This window comes from Gymnoscopelus braueri (genome assembly GCF_963280865.1).
Source record: "Gymnoscopelus braueri genome assembly, chromosome: 15".
In the NCBI taxonomy this organism is placed as follows: domain Eukaryota; kingdom Metazoa; phylum Chordata; class Actinopteri; order Myctophiformes; family Myctophidae; genus Gymnoscopelus; species Gymnoscopelus braueri.
Window position 1 is genome coordinate 41,234,704 of NC_137620.1, and position 15,791 is coordinate 41,250,494.

At 39.5% G+C, this 15,791-nt stretch overlaps 1 protein-coding gene across 1 annotated transcript; it reads left to right on the forward strand.

Annotated features, from left to right (window-relative positions):
* Window positions 1–2,411: 2,411 nt before the first annotated feature.
* LOC308101567 (tripartite motif-containing protein 16-like) lies at window positions 2,412–13,502 on the forward strand (the record flags this gene model as incomplete). Its single annotated transcript, XM_080450988.1, has 7 exons — window positions 2,412–2,514; window positions 6,094–6,121; window positions 6,385–6,649; window positions 7,617–7,985; window positions 9,658–9,915; window positions 11,751–11,811; window positions 11,962–13,502. The coding sequence occupies 7 exons, from the start codon at window positions 2,412–2,414 to the stop codon at window positions 12,471–12,473; spliced, it is 1,596 nt and encodes a 531-aa protein (XP_080307114.1). The 3' UTR covers window positions 12,474–13,502.
* Between the last annotated feature and the right edge of the window lie 2,289 nt (window positions 13,503–15,791).

Sequence of the window (15,791 nt, forward strand, 5' to 3'; positions counted from 1 at the left end):
TCCTCCTTCTCTGCTCCTCTCCTCCAGAACAAGACCCTGTTCTGTCGTTCCAGAGAGCTGGAGGTGGATGGAGGGAGTGAGGTAGAAGAGTCCAGAGAAAACCCTTCCTCCTCTCTCATCTCCTTTGCCGAGTTCAACCTCGAATCGGTCAAGAACAAGGTGTGTGTGTGTGCTGTGCGCATTATTGTAAACTTTCTTTTCATGTTTGTTTCTCTCAAGCATCAAATAGAAGGAATGCGTGCACAAACATAAAAAACATATAAAAAAAACTTGCAGGGTGCTTTGATATGGACAGAACGTGAGTGCTGCTGGCTATCGTTTCTTTCAAGCAATCATGCATGGAACACAAAGGGCCACATCTGCAGCGCATGTGATATGGTACTGAATCTAGAGATTCACCATGAATCCTCATTATTCTATGTGCTGCACGGAAATTAACAAAATATAATACAATATGTTTTAGCAAATAAATAAATAAATAGGGTCGTTCGGGTGGCACAGGGTTAAAGCCCCTAGGCATAGGTGGTGGTCTAGCTACAGTCTATAAATCCCACCTATCATGTCGATTGACTCCAGCCACAGGCTATTCCAGCTTTGAACTCCAACTGTTTGAGCTAAATCTATCCTCCCCTGTGCTCTTTGCCCTGGTCTATCGCCCCCCAAAATCCAAGGATTTTATTAACGAATTTGGAGACTTTCTATCCGGGATAATGATAAAATACGATCACATCATAATTTGTGGGGACATGAATATTCACGTCTGCTGTGAATCTCGACCCCTAGTTAAAGACTTTTTTAATCTCCTTGAGTCATTTAATCTCACCAGATCTATTACCGGCCCCACTCATGAAAAGGGCTACACACTGGACCTTGTTCTGTCTTTTGGCCTCACTATCTCTGTTTTTGACGTTTTTCCTATTGCACGCAATAAATAAATGTGTTTTCACCCTCTGAATCTCATCTATGTACAGTAATTAAAATGCGTGCCCTTCTCCACTGTCTTGTGGTCGCTGGGGTGAGCACATGAACATGTGTGGAAAATCTGTCATGGATTTCTTATTCCAGTGGGGAGTGCTCACATTTGAACTATGACTACTGGAAAACAAAAGAAGTCCCATTTATGACAGTTTCCCTGACCTACAGTATATAACAATTCATTGCTCATGTAAAAGAGACAAAAGAGGTAATGAACAGGTAATCACTTATTCTCTGTTTTTCTTTCTCTCTCTGTCTGTCTGTCTGTCTGTCTGTCTCTCTGTCTCTCTCTCTCTGTCTTTCTCTCTCTCTCTCTCTCTCTCTCTCTCTCTCTCTCTCTCTCTCTCTCTCTCTCTCTCTCTCTCTCCAGTCTTCTCACAGCCTATGAACAATGCAGGAGTGAAGCAGAGAAAGAGAAACTCCTCTCTTCTATCCGATACGGGAAACTCAAAAGGTTTGCAGGATTAATTTTTGATTCAATTCCATTGTTATGCTTTGTGCTGCATTGTATTATATATATATTTATTTGTTTGACAATACAGTCCTTCTGTGCATTCCTACAATTCCCATGAAGCATTTTGTGAACAAGCTGGCACGCCCATAATGTATGGTCTTTAGGCTCAGAGTAGGGCTGGGAAGATTAACCGAAAATATGTCGGAACCGATAGTTAGAACCAATAACCGACTTATAAACGAATAATCGAGAAGCAGGTAAGGAAACAGTGTCCTACTGTAGATGATGTAAGATGTTGTCAAGTTTGGCAGCCATGTGGCTTGACCATGCACACCTCAACATTACCCTTGTTACTTTTGTGTTTTGGTTTTTCAGGAACGTCGGGCCAGCTCTGAGCAGGACGGTCTACCAACTGTACAGTATACCAAGGACCACTGTCATAAACACACACACACACACACACACACACACACACACACACACACACACACACACACACACACACACACACACACACACACACACACACACACACACACAAAGATAAAGACACACATAGAAAATCAACCACACACATACTACTTGTATATTGACTTACACACAAACACCCACACATAAAGGAAAAGGCTGCCGTCATTTATTTAGTTTGCAATTTTTTTGTCAACACACTTTTGCCTACGAAAAGGACAAAGATCTGCTTGCCGATGCTGTTGCTGTCACCATGGGGTCTCAGCAAGGCTGGGGTAGCCCATAGGTGACCCAAGTATGGTGTGACTGTGGCCACTGGCCACACACATTATGTGATGATGGAGCAGAGCAGATATAAGAACATTGGCGCCAAGCTGGTGCAGGACGTGGCCAACAACACCAACGAGGAGGCTGGTGATGGCACGGCCACGGACATGGCACGGTCCTGGCACGTGCCATCATCGCCAAGGAGGGCTTTGACACAGCCATCCTGGTGGAGATCCGTCATGGCGTCATGATGATGGCTGTGGATGCTGTGATCAACCTGCTGAAGAAGCTGTCCAAGCCTGTCACAACCCCAGAGGAGATTGCACAAGTTGCCACAATCTCAGCCAATGGTGATGTAGAGATCGGACATCATCTCTAATGCCATGAAACAAAAGTACCAAATTTAGTTTTTCTAAAAAGTATGGCCAGTGGCAGTCATAGAACTCTGCTGCCCAGAGCATGTACATTTGAATATTTACTCTCACGTCTTAAACCACTTAAACCTTATACCAGTGGTTCTCAAACTTTTTCATGTCAAGGACCCCCACATTGACACTTATTAGCCCACGGACCCCCATTTGAAAAGATATGCCAGGGACCCCCATAAGAGAAGAGTTTTACGGCTCTAGCAGTGATTCTCAGCCATTTTAATGTCAAGGACCCCCAATTTGACATGCATTAGGGTACAGACCCCCATTTAATGGCATTTCTATCTCTGGGACCCCAATTTATATTGTAAAATCAATGTTAATTTAACTCTGAGTGTATAAATGGAACCAAATGGACCTGTTAAGGTCCATTAGGTTCCATTTGTTCACACTCAGAGTTGCAGACCCTGAGGGTCCATTTGGTTCCTAACTATCCATCATTTAGCTGGGGACCCCCTGGAACTCTCTCAAGGACCCCTGGGGGTCCCCGGACCACACTTTGAGAACCAATGCCTTATACGGTACATGGTTGTATAGTCTCGCGTGGCCAGACTGTTGCCTCCCACAATTTTCTAATGTTTCCGGTCACACAGTCTGGGACTCGGAAGTTCTGATCATGAGCAGAATATAAAGCGGATGTGAAGCCTCCTCCCCACTTCCGTTTGGTCTTTACAGTCGCGCAAATTTATCCTAATATAAATACAAATCATCTTGCACCGCATTTTGAGCTTGTAGATTTGCTATTTTTGCCAAATGTTCACCTATTTTCGACAAACGTTTGCCTATTTTTGACACATTATTTTCTTTGCCTAATGTTAATCCAGGAAAGGGACGATAGGGTTGATATGGTTAATGAACGTTGAATATTACAGTGACCGTTTATAGCAGTGATGATTTATGCTGAACTAAGGACCAGTTCCTGTGATAACAGAATGGACTGCAGTTCTATGACTTTTTGTACATGAGCTACACCTGGTGTTGGGCTACAAGGACCATACTTGAAAAGCATGTTTTGATCTGGGTCTTTTTTTGCAGACCAGTCTTAGTTTCTTTAAACTCCATCACCTAACAAATTATCCCCTCAAACACTAGCAGATTTACATTTTGCACCAAGAGTTAACAGTGGTGTTTGTACGGTCCATGTAAATCTCAAAATGCTGCTTTATTTTGTATATTGTTTTCTACTTATGAAGAATGAAGAAGAATGAAGAATTGCCACAATTGGCGTTGGAAAAAATAAAGTGTTTAATTTTGAATAGCATACACTGTATGCATTTGGGCGTATGGTTTATGCTTCCATGTCAATCTGAAAATAGTAGCTATAAGTTAAGGCCAGTCCACACCAATGCAACTCCTTGCAACTCCTTGTAGTCAGGGAATATTATCAGAATAATGTCAAATCTTGGAATAAATTCCTTACCAAGAAATTTCTTCACCAATGTGTTTATAAAGGATCCCTCTTTAGTTGTAGCTACAGGGACACATTAAAGAGACATACCCAAAGGTAATTCCTGATATGAGCCAAAGAAATGTTTCAAATTCAAAAGGTTAATATCTTTCACATTGCCCTGTCATGATTCATGACCTACTGTACTACTGCAATTCTTTGATTTGGTAAAACATAGTATCTGAGAACACGGCAATTAATTCAATGTTTGTTCACTGGAACAACACAAGAACCTCCCCCCCCCCCATCTATATACCCCTAACTCGTCTCTTATTTTCTTGTGTAAAGGCCAGACCGCACCAATGCAACTCCTTGCAACTGCCATTGGGGATAATGGTTCCCAAGTAGTTGCTTGTTGCAATAGTCAGGGGATATTAAAAATATCTTGGAATAAATTCCTTACCAAGAAATGTCTTCACCAATGTGTTTGTAAAAGTGTCTAGTAACACATCTCATAAAGACTGAAATGCAGTTTCCCTAGGGGAATTTTTGACAGCTGCTGAAAGTTGGGGAACCCACCATAACCTTATGCGTGGAAAACGTTAAAAAAATATTCTGTTTTAAGTAGCATGTGAGGGGTCAAACTAGGGTGTTTTTATGATTCTGAATCCATTGCAAGCATTTGTTTTGCACCAAAACCACTGGGCTAAAAACGGCCATAGCCAACCTTTTCCAGGTAATTTTTTGTGTAAAAAGCCCATTGAGATTGGGGCGTTTTTAATCCCTAACGTTTTAAATCCCATGCAACTTTGCATTCACACTATTGTTTATTTGATTTTATCTTATTTTATGTATTTATTAATTTTTAGTTTAACAAATACATGCACTTCTCACTGGAAAAGATTGACACAGTGAGGCTTGGAAAGGGAAAGCTAGTGATTATTATGAGGTCTTATTCAGAGGTCTGAGAGTGTTTTTAATGAATGGTTCCTTGTTTTCCTTCCAGAATACAGTAGCATTATGCTTGCATATTGTCTGTTGCTTTGCTGTCAAAGCACATGAGGTGTTGACCGTTCTGCTGTAGAACAGAGAGTTACTGTAGTCCATTTCCTCCTTGAATGCTGACCTTTTATTAAGTTGTAATTATACACTAGGAGGTAAGAGACTGTACAATGAAATATTATAAGCCTACAATTTGGTCTGTATACCTATAAATGCTTTTCTATTCCATGTAAACCAACAGCAAGTGCCTAAAAGTGGGTATAATTTGAAACTTGTGTGTTCTGAGCTTTTTCATCTGGACCATGTACATAACACAGCTATGAATTACTGTAGTGGGGGGGGGGGTTGTTTCCAAAGACAAAATAGTTCAATCAAACAATCTCATATGGTGACATATGCATGTAAATTAGACAATGATTATATATCAGAAACTGATTCCCTGGATATACATATTTCAAAAATGATGGCAGATGCATCATGCCTATTAAAAAAACTATTGTGCAATGTAGAACATTTACTGTCTAAAGTATCAACTATAGGCTACACTTGATAGGATGAAAGGCAACTCAGAAGATGCATTTGTGTCCCCTGACAGTTAAAGCTGTTAAACCAAAGGTCCAGTCGACTGTACCACTGTCCTGTCCACTGAGGTCACAATACTGAATGGAATTCATTCATCATTCAATTTGACAATGCAGCTGGTGAAATATGTATCTTGTTTCCTGAAATAACACACAATGAATAATTCCATGAACACTTCAGGTGCAACTGAAGTGAGGGGACAAAAAAATATATAATGCAGATGTCAAGCAATGACACAACAGCTACTGTATAAGGCATCACTTAGCCACCAGATGTCAACCTTGTGTAATTTTCAGGTTTCCCCTTTATTATGATCAAGCTCTCCTGTCTTGCCATGACTTATTTGTAATCCTAGAGGATATTAGAGTGTTTCACTATAATATATGAGCTCACTGGAGTCTGGAGGAAGTGGAGAGAGTGTGGAACTAGTGAGAAAGTCGAGATATTTTACTAAAATACAAATTTTCTGCCATACTCTACCCCAAATAAATACCCCTGATTATCTTGTAACCTTGTGTCACCACCACCAGGCTTTTCCACAGGGAATGATGGTGTAGTGTGAGAGTCCAGCTGTACAACGTTCAACCACAAGCTGAACCTGTTTGTGCTACACAAACTGTCTCTTTAAAACCACTGCCTCTTGCAAACATCCAGGAAGTCCCTCCCTTTGCCTCTCCCACTTCTCTTCAGAAGAAACGAAACTCAGAGCTGTTGTTTTCTCTCTCAGTCTCTCTTCAGAAGAAACGAAACTCAGAGCTGTTGTGTGTTTCTCTCTCAGTCTCTCTTCAGAGTAAACCAGAGTGTTGTGTGTTTTCTCTCAGTGTGAGCGTGGTTGTCAGTCAAATGGCAGAACAGCAGGAGAAGCAACAGACATGTGAGCTGGACCAGGACCAGTTCTGCTGTTGTTCTGTCTGTCTGGACCTTCTAAAGGAACCAGTGACTCTACAGTGTGGACACAGTTACTGTAGAAGCTGTATTGAGGGTTACTGGGACCAGTATGATGAGACTGGAGTCTACAGCTGTCCCCAGTGCAGAGAGAGCTTCAGTCCCAGACCTGTTCTGAGGAAGAACACCTTGCTGGCTGAGGTGAGATGACCTTACAAGTTACAACCACACATTAAACTACATGTTCCTTGTTGACTATTGTGATAGATGGTATACTATATGTTGGTTATTTACTACACGTTATGTTATGTATGTTGATATTGTCCACAAATACTAAGAATATTATTTAGATAGCATGTTAGACCAGTGGTTCTCAAAGTGGAGTCTGGGGACCCCCAGGGGTCCATGAGGGGGTTCCACCTGGGGACCCCAATAAAATGTGTTAATAGAGCATCACAGTCTGTTTAACCACTGTAACCCTATACATCAGCTATTTGAAAATTGCTGATCTACAAGCTCACAATGCATCACAACACGATATGCAATCTTTTTAAACATTTTAACAACATAAATCTTGTGTGGGGGTCCCTGGCACAAAATATTTTCAGATGGGGGTTCGTGGACAAATACATATTGATTTGGGGGTCCTTGACATGAGAAGGTTTGAGAACCACTCAAACCACGCAAAGACCCAAATTCGAATCTGACTCCTGGTCTTGTCACTCTTTAGTCTAGTTTAGTTTAGTTTAGTTTAGTTTATTAGCACATTGAAACAGATGCTAGGTGTGATATTATCTTTGTTTCTTTGCAGTCTACAGTACTTACCTTATGCTGTCATTTTGTTGACTAGGGTAATTTACTCTGATCTTTGACTGTATTAGTCACTGGTTAATCATTAAACTCTAGCGTCCCTATTCTTGCCATGTCATTCATCTTCTAGTTCTAACAGCTTCTACTAAATGCTTACATTTTTACAACATACTGTAAATAAATCAACTTTATGGAATGCAAAGTTCAGAACCACAGTGTTCAGATAATGTTACAATGATCTTACTAGATGAACTAATACCTGTAATGTCTCACTGTGTTTATCACCATGAACCTCACAATGACTGTGTTGTATTTGTCATCAGTGAGTGACCACCCCTCCTCTTCTCTTTACTTCCAGGTTGTGATGAAGCTGAGCAGTACAGGAGGTCAGCAGTCTTCTGTCTCTGCTGCTCTGCTGTACGCCGGTCCAGCAGACGTGGCCTGTGATTTCTGCACCGGAGCCAGACGTCACAAAGCTCTCATGTCTTGTGTGGTGTGTCTGGTCTCTTACTGTGAGACTCACCTCCAGCCTCACTACAATGTTCCTGCGTTGAAGAAGCACAAGCTGGTCCCAGCCACCAACAAACTGCAGGAGAAGATGTGCTCCAGTCATGACAAGCTGATGGAGGTGTTCTGTCGCACAGACCGCCAGTGTATCTGCTATCTGTGCACCATGGATGAACATAAGGGCCATGACACGGTGTCAGCTGCTGCAGAGAAGGCAGAGAAACAGGTAGGACCACCATCACTTGAAGACAAATCATAAGAGAGATCATGTTTTAAAGAAGCAGAACTAAATGACCATGTCAGAGACATTAAAAGCACAAACCAGGGTGTTGTACAATAACAAGTATTAAAGGATGAAGTACACTCCTTTGGACCCAATGAAAAACAGACGAGATTGATCACTTTTCATATGGTAACCCATTCAATCTGGGAATGCTTCTCTGTCATTTTAGATATCTTTGGCTATTCAAAAATAGCAGATACACATGCTCATAGCGTGGCACCGAGTGCAGCGCTATGAGCTTGTAGATCTGCTCATTTTGAAAAATCGTGAAGATTTGTGCAAATCTTTTAATACATATTTCTTAAAGCGAACATTTGTAACTGTCATATGTCTCAACAAATGTCTTCATTATCTGAAAAACTATTGTTGCTATATCAGTGGCACTCAAACCTTTTCTTGTCAAGGACTCCCCAAAATGTTGTTTTAGGCCGCCGATCCCCATCAAAATATGTTGTTCCAGGGACCCCCAGAAGCAAAGATTTGAGTTAAAAATGTTGTTTCCAAAAATGTATTCAAAGATTTGTACAAATGTTAAAGATTTTTCTAAAATAGCAGATCTACAAGCTTGTAGATCTGCTATTTGGATAAAATCTAAAATGACACAGATGCGTTCCCAGATTGAATGAGTTAATTCATCTTCCCTGCAAAAGTGTATTTTGAGGAAGTTACCAAGTTGATTTAAGATGATGTGTGGATCCAAATCTCACTTGTTTTTACCTCGTATCCTGTATGAGTTCTCTTTCTCCTGATTGGATAGAATTGGTATCCCGACTTGAAAATGTGCTTTGTTTACAAGCCAAACTGTCTCTTCCTGTTTCTTAAAGAAACAGCTGGTGACAATGCAGGAGGAAGTCCAGCAGAAGATCCAGGAGAAAAAGAAGGAGCTGAAAGACCTGAGACGGGTCATGGAGGCCCTGAACGTGAGCTGATGTTATGATAATAGTTCTTGTTCTTGTGTTTACTGTGATGCTACTGTATATGGATGACACAGTGCCTTGTGTCATCAGAAGCACTAAAGAAGTGGTTCTCAAGCCTTTTCATGTCAAGGACCCCCAATTAATATGTATTTGGCTGCAGACCCACATTTGAAAATATGTATGTGCCAGCAATCCACATATAAGATTTGTGTTGTTAAAATGTTACAAAGTTATTCAAATGTTTTCACATTCTATCAAGATGTTCTTGAAAATAGCAGATCTACAAGCTCACAACGCATCACAACGTTCGCCGTGTGTTGTGAACTTGTAGAATTTTAGGCTATTTTAAGTGGTTAAACAGATTTTTTGGTTAAACAGATGTTGATGGTATATTAACAGATTTTTGGGGGGACCCCCTGGAACCCCCTGAAGGACCCCTGGGGGTCCCTGCACTAAAGTACCCAGAATGACAGTAAAGAACAGTGACAGTAAAGAATCCATCATATCATGGAACTTCTGGAATGGCCAACAATACTTATGTTGTGACTGAATGTATTCCCCACAAAGTTCTACACTTACATGAGAACTTATAACTAAGAGTTTCTTTCTTCCTTTGTGCGTGTGCGTGTGCGTGTGTGTGTGTGTGTGTGTGTGTGTGTGTGTGTGTGTGTGTGTGTGTGTGTGTGTGTGTGTGTGTGTGTGTGTGTGTGTGTGTGAAGCAGAGCTCTGCAGAAGCAGCAGTGGAGGCCAGTGACAGGATCTTCAGTGAGATGATGGTCTCCATTGAGAGAAGACGCAGTGAGCTTAAAGAACTGATCAGAGATCAGCAGCAGACTGCAGTGGCTCAGACTGAGGCTCTCCTGAGGCAGCTGGAGGACCACATGGAGCAGCTGGAGAGGAGACATGCTGACCTGGAGGAGCTGTCCAACACTGATGACATCATCACTTTCATTCAGGTTCCACACATGGCATTTTACTGTTTGATTTTGACTCATTTAGGAGAAATCAGCTTCATATTTCATCTCTTTCATCTCATTCCATCATGTCATATTATTATTACATCATAGTATATTACATAACATGACATTATTAATGCTGGTAGTTACTAATACTAATATAGTTGCTAGATACAGTAGTTGTGGAGTACAGACCACAATAATATTGTCAGAATTAGGCCTGTCACAATTATTACATAATTGCCTAATCACAATTATTTGAGATAATCACAATTATTTTCCACAATTGTCATAATTGTAAACATTTTCCAAAAATAGCAGATCTACAAGATCAGCTTCTGAGCTTGTAGATTGTAGATTGTCTATTTCCACTATTTTGTCAAATATTTTGAAAGTATAAAATTATTCAATATCTGCCCTGTACAATTTGTGTTCATAGATTGGAACGGAAATGTATATTTTTTATTTATATATTCAATACCAAAAACACAATCACATTGTTAATCGCAATTATTTGCATGAGAATTAGAGACAAATTAAATCATCATTTGTGTGCGTGTGGCCGTGTGTGTGTGTGTGTGTGTGTGTGTGTGTGTGTGTGTGTGGTCAATGTACCAATTTATTGATCTCTTGGTTTTATGATCTTCCATCCCTGTCTATACTGGTTTACTTGTCTCTCTCCAGAGTTTCCAGTCTCTCTCCAGTTCCAGTGGATCTCCAGTCTCACCCAGTGTGGTCATCTGTCCTGTGAGGTCCTTCACAGATGTGATTGATGTGGTGTCTGGTCTGAGAGACCAACTAGACAACATCCTGAAGACAACTTGGCCAGAGATATCAAAGAGAGGTGAGATTTAAATGTGTTTCTTGTTTTTCTAACCAGCCATCATAGTAAACATGGATTGATGAAGTCAGAAGGCAACTGGAGATATTTGAACTGGAGCAGACTGATGGTACACAGGTTGGCTGTCTGTCAGATTGGACAGAAACATTGAAGAATTTAAGCAAGAATATTTCTCAAAGGAGAGGTTAGGGTTAGATTGAATCACCATCTGTCCCTTATATAGACCACCCTCGGAAGCCAGCCTCTTCGACCTTGGACCAGAGATGCGGGCATGGCTACACGACACAGAGTTGGACCTCTGACGTTACACGAAAGAAGAAGAAGGGTTAGATTTAAATGTCTTTATTGTGTTTTAACCGGCCCCTATACTGTACAGTACATTTGTAATTGTTGAAACAGTTTGTACAGGTGGAAGTATGTCTGGGAAGGCTACTAAAGCCTGTAGTATGGCGGGCAGTAGATTAGTGTGACCTGTGTTTCATGTCACCCGCTACAGTATATAAATGCACCATATAATATTTATTATTATTTATTATCATTTTTATTATATTTTCGTTCTTAATAAATTATCTTGAGGAGTGCTCTCTCCTGATTGAATGAAATGTGAAACCCACCTGAAAATGTATTTTCTGAAGAGCTGGGGAGACAGCTGTTACTGAACAAACACTATATAATAGCAATGATTACTATCAAGCTATAATAGCTTGAAACTTTTTGACAAAACCCTTGGAACTTCAGTTTAATCCATTCTTCAGTATGATGTCTTGTCATATGCTATATATGTGACTGTGCCTTTAAGAGAGCTACGTTACGACACTGCCGTAAAGCAGGCCTGTTGTCTTTTACGTCAGTCGTATGTTGTGACCTCCCGTAGGCTCACGCTGTATGTTTTACATGCCTGAAGTCAGCAGTAAAGTCTATTGGATTTGACCCTTTGTGTGGACATAGAAATCCTTTACAATGTCATGATGACCTTTACTGTTTTCTTGTGTCTCCAGTTGATGTTTTACATCCAGCGGAGCCTCAGACCAGAAAGGACTTTTTACACTGTGAGTCCATGTTGATGCAGGTTCTGAACGTTGAAGTTTCATTCTGATATGTTGTTATTTAAAGCTCTAATGAGTTTGATCTGAGAGACTAACTCTAAACACAATAAGGTTCATGAGGTTTGAATTCTCTTTTGTCGTGTGTTCTCACAGATTCCTCTCCTCTGTCTCTGGACATGAACACAATAAGCACAATGCTCTCCCTGTCAGAGGAGAAGAGGAAGGTGACTTTTACACAACAACAACAACCTTACCCTGATCATGCAGAGAGATTTACTAGCTTTCAGGTGATGTGTACAGAGGGTCTGTCTGAACGTTGTTACTGGGAAGTAGAGTGGAGTGGTAAAGGGGTTTATATAGCAGTCTGTTATAAAGACATCAGCAGACAAACCTACTTTGGATACAATGATAAATCCTGGTGTTTATGGTGCTCTGGTAAAGACTACCTGTTCAAACACAACAGTGTTAACACTAAAGTGTCAGGGCCTCTCTCCTCCAGAGTGGGGGTGTACCTGGACCACAAGGCAGGTACTCTGTCCTTCTACAGTGTTTCTGACACAATGACCCTCCTACACACAGTTCAAACCACGTTCACACAACCTCTCTATCCAGGGATAGGGCCTTGTTACTATGGAGATACAGCAGAGCTGTGTAAGACATGGTAGACATGTTAAGAATACTGATGATGATACTCAGTTAAAAACTTTGTTTTCTTCATTTGATGATAGATTTTCTCTTCTAGATAAAGCATGTGTAAGAATGATGTGTACAGTATACTACAACATCATGATCAATCAATCCATTGTGTTCCGCTCATTGCATTTCTTTAATAAGCCTGCTGCAGACAATCATTATACAGTATGCCCTGTTATCTTGTTGATATTACTACAGAGCCCTCTGTCAGTCTGTGTACATTGGTTATACTAAATGTAGTGGTTCTCAAACTGTGGGTCTGGACCCCCAGGGGGTCCCCAAATGATGATGATATGCTTAATGTGCAACATTGTTTTCTCACTCAACAGTAAACAACATACAGTATGTATAGTGTATACAGGGTATCTGCACATTTCTAAAGTGACAATTTAAGGACTTTTAAGACCTATTGAATACCTCTTAAAAAATCAAATAAAACATGGCATTACTGCGTCAAAAGTAATCAACAAACTATACTATAAAAACTGGTCAAACATTGGCCAAATATTACCTGACTTAGAGACAGAAAATTTGAAAATAGCTGCATGCAAATATCTACATGCTCACAACCCCTTGCAACGCGAGGCTTTGTGAGCTTGTAGATCTGCTATTTTCACAATATTAATGGAGTTACACTAAATGTAATGCTTCCACTCCTGCAATTCCAAGTGCTTGTCAGGGTGGGTGGTCCTCTGTTCAAATATGATTCTTTTCAGGGGTCCCCAGTTCAAATATTATTTTGGGGGGTCCCCAGTTCAAATATTATCTTGGGGGGTCCCCAGTTCAAATATGATTATTCTGGGAGGTCGCGGCCTGAAAAGTTTGAGAACCACTGGTGTAATGTCTTACTCCTCAATGTGTCAATAGGGTATTGTGTGTCAACGGTTATTCGATTTAATCATTTATAAAAATATGTGTGTAAAAGTCAAACTTTTGTCTATGCTACATTGTTCCCTGCACAATGATAATAATTAAATATTATACATAGTGTAAATATATAATGCTGAGTTTGCTTTTATCCACTTTTTATGTTTTACTAATTGTACACTTAAACAATGTTGCCAGTAATCTTCAATACATGTTTTATATACATGTAATTACTTTCCATCAGAGGCTTCCACACATAGATTCATAATGAATGACATCATTTACATGACATATCATGGGTTAATGACTTATTAACTTTGGATTACAACTGGACTTTGTATCATTTATTACTTATTTTCCCGTTGCACAATGGTGAATGAACTGTCTCTTTTCTTCAGTCAGTTTATTAGAACTTCTTCAGCAAAATAGAAGACGTGTTCAAGTTCACATCACTTCCTCAATAGTACAATAGACCAGTGGTGTAACTAACTAAGTACATGTACAAGTACTGTACTTAAGTACAATTTGGAGTTAGTTTTACTTTACTTTAGTACTTACCCTTTTTAAATTTTTATTGGACAGAAATGTAAAAACAGCACGAGTACAGTCAAACACACAAAAGTCCTTGCGGTCTTGTTTCCATTGGGATCTTAGGTACTGGGGTCATTGACCCTTTGACTATCTTAAAACTTCATCCCATCACTGAAATACCCCTTAATTGCCTCTGAGATGTAGTGGAGAATTAATAGTCACTAAGTCAGTCAATAGGCTGTTGTTTATCTATAACTCAGTGGTTCTCAACCTGTTCAGGCCGTGACCCCCAAAAATAATCATAATTGAACTGGTAACAGACTGTACAATGAAAGATTATAGGCCTTTAAATTGGTTAATTTAGCAAAGTGTTAAAACTGCACATTACAAAATACGGTAGCTGATCTGCGGTGATGCTATTTTCGCTATTTTAAAATGGTTTTCAGAATAAAAAATAAAATAAGCCATAAGACGCTGTGCAAAATAGGGAATATGTTTGATAAAGTGAGTGATACAGACAGCACAGCTAAAAAAAAAAAAATTATACTTGACCCTATTATAAATGAGTCTATCGTGTCTATCAAATTCATGCAGTTTTAACATACTGTAATTCACCACTATGTGTTTCAAGTTTCAATTAAAGATTCCAATGTGTGGCCCTTCACTCACTTTATCAAAGTCAGTTTGGCCCCTATAGAAAAAAACCCTGTTTTTTATGTCCAGTGAAGTCAAGACCTACAAAACCAAAACATCTGGGGAAAAAAATATTGTTTTTCTAAAAACATCATTCAATCATAATATCTCAGAATGCGACATATTTATGCATGCACAGTAGACTAATGATTATATTTCAGATGCTGATTCCCTGGGAAATACATATTTCAAAATTATGGCAGACACATATCATGTTTATTAACCACTTAAACCCCATATGGGTAACCAGAGTCCCTCAGGGCTCAATACTAGTGTCTTTTCTGTTTTGGGTTATTGGGGAAAGCTTTCGCTGAAAATAGCCGATCAAGCTGCGACGCGTTGTGAGCTTGTCGATCTGCTATTTTCTGTGACCACAATACGGATGCTGGGGTTTTTAAGTGGTTAAAAATAATATTGAATATATAAGTCCTAAGTACATTTGCTGTCTCATTTTGTTTAGTTTATTTAGTCACAAGCTCTCTTTAATGCTTTTCATCAGTTAAACATTGATGAAAATCACAGACAGACTTAAAAGGCCACTTCCCTGATTTTAAACCCAAATCCTGTTTTCATGAAGTGGAGGACAAAATAAAGATGATTTGGCAGTGCTTCTATGTTTTTATTTTGAATTTTGAATGTTTACTCTGTGACATCACAGGGTGAATACCAGTTCCTCCTATAGACTACTTGGACTACAGTGTTTCCTGTAAACTGTAGTTCCAGTCAGAACTATACTAATATCAGCTGGAGTCCTGTGTGACTATATCTTCTCATGTGTGTACGCTCCAAATAGTTCTGCTGTCCCTATTTTGGCCATTAAACAAAAATATGATTTATTTTTTGCTATGTTTAACAAAATGTGTTATTTTCACTACTTTTGTGCAACAGTGTCACACCACAAAGTATTATTTATTTTAAGAAAAAAATCATATAAAGTTGAAATATGGAGATAAAGGTTTTCTGCATAACAGCGACAATACAGTATTTCTGATAGTTTGAATGTGAGCTTGAACAAGCCTAAGTTTATCCAATAAATCATTAATATATTAAGCTGTACTTTTCATGTCATAGTCCTTTTCAAGAGCAGTGGACCTTAACCAAGAGATGAATGAAACACTACTCTGTTGGGTTGATAGTGTCCTCAAACTAAATATTGTACAAAATCATTATGCCTTTACTCTGATATTTGCTCAAGAAAA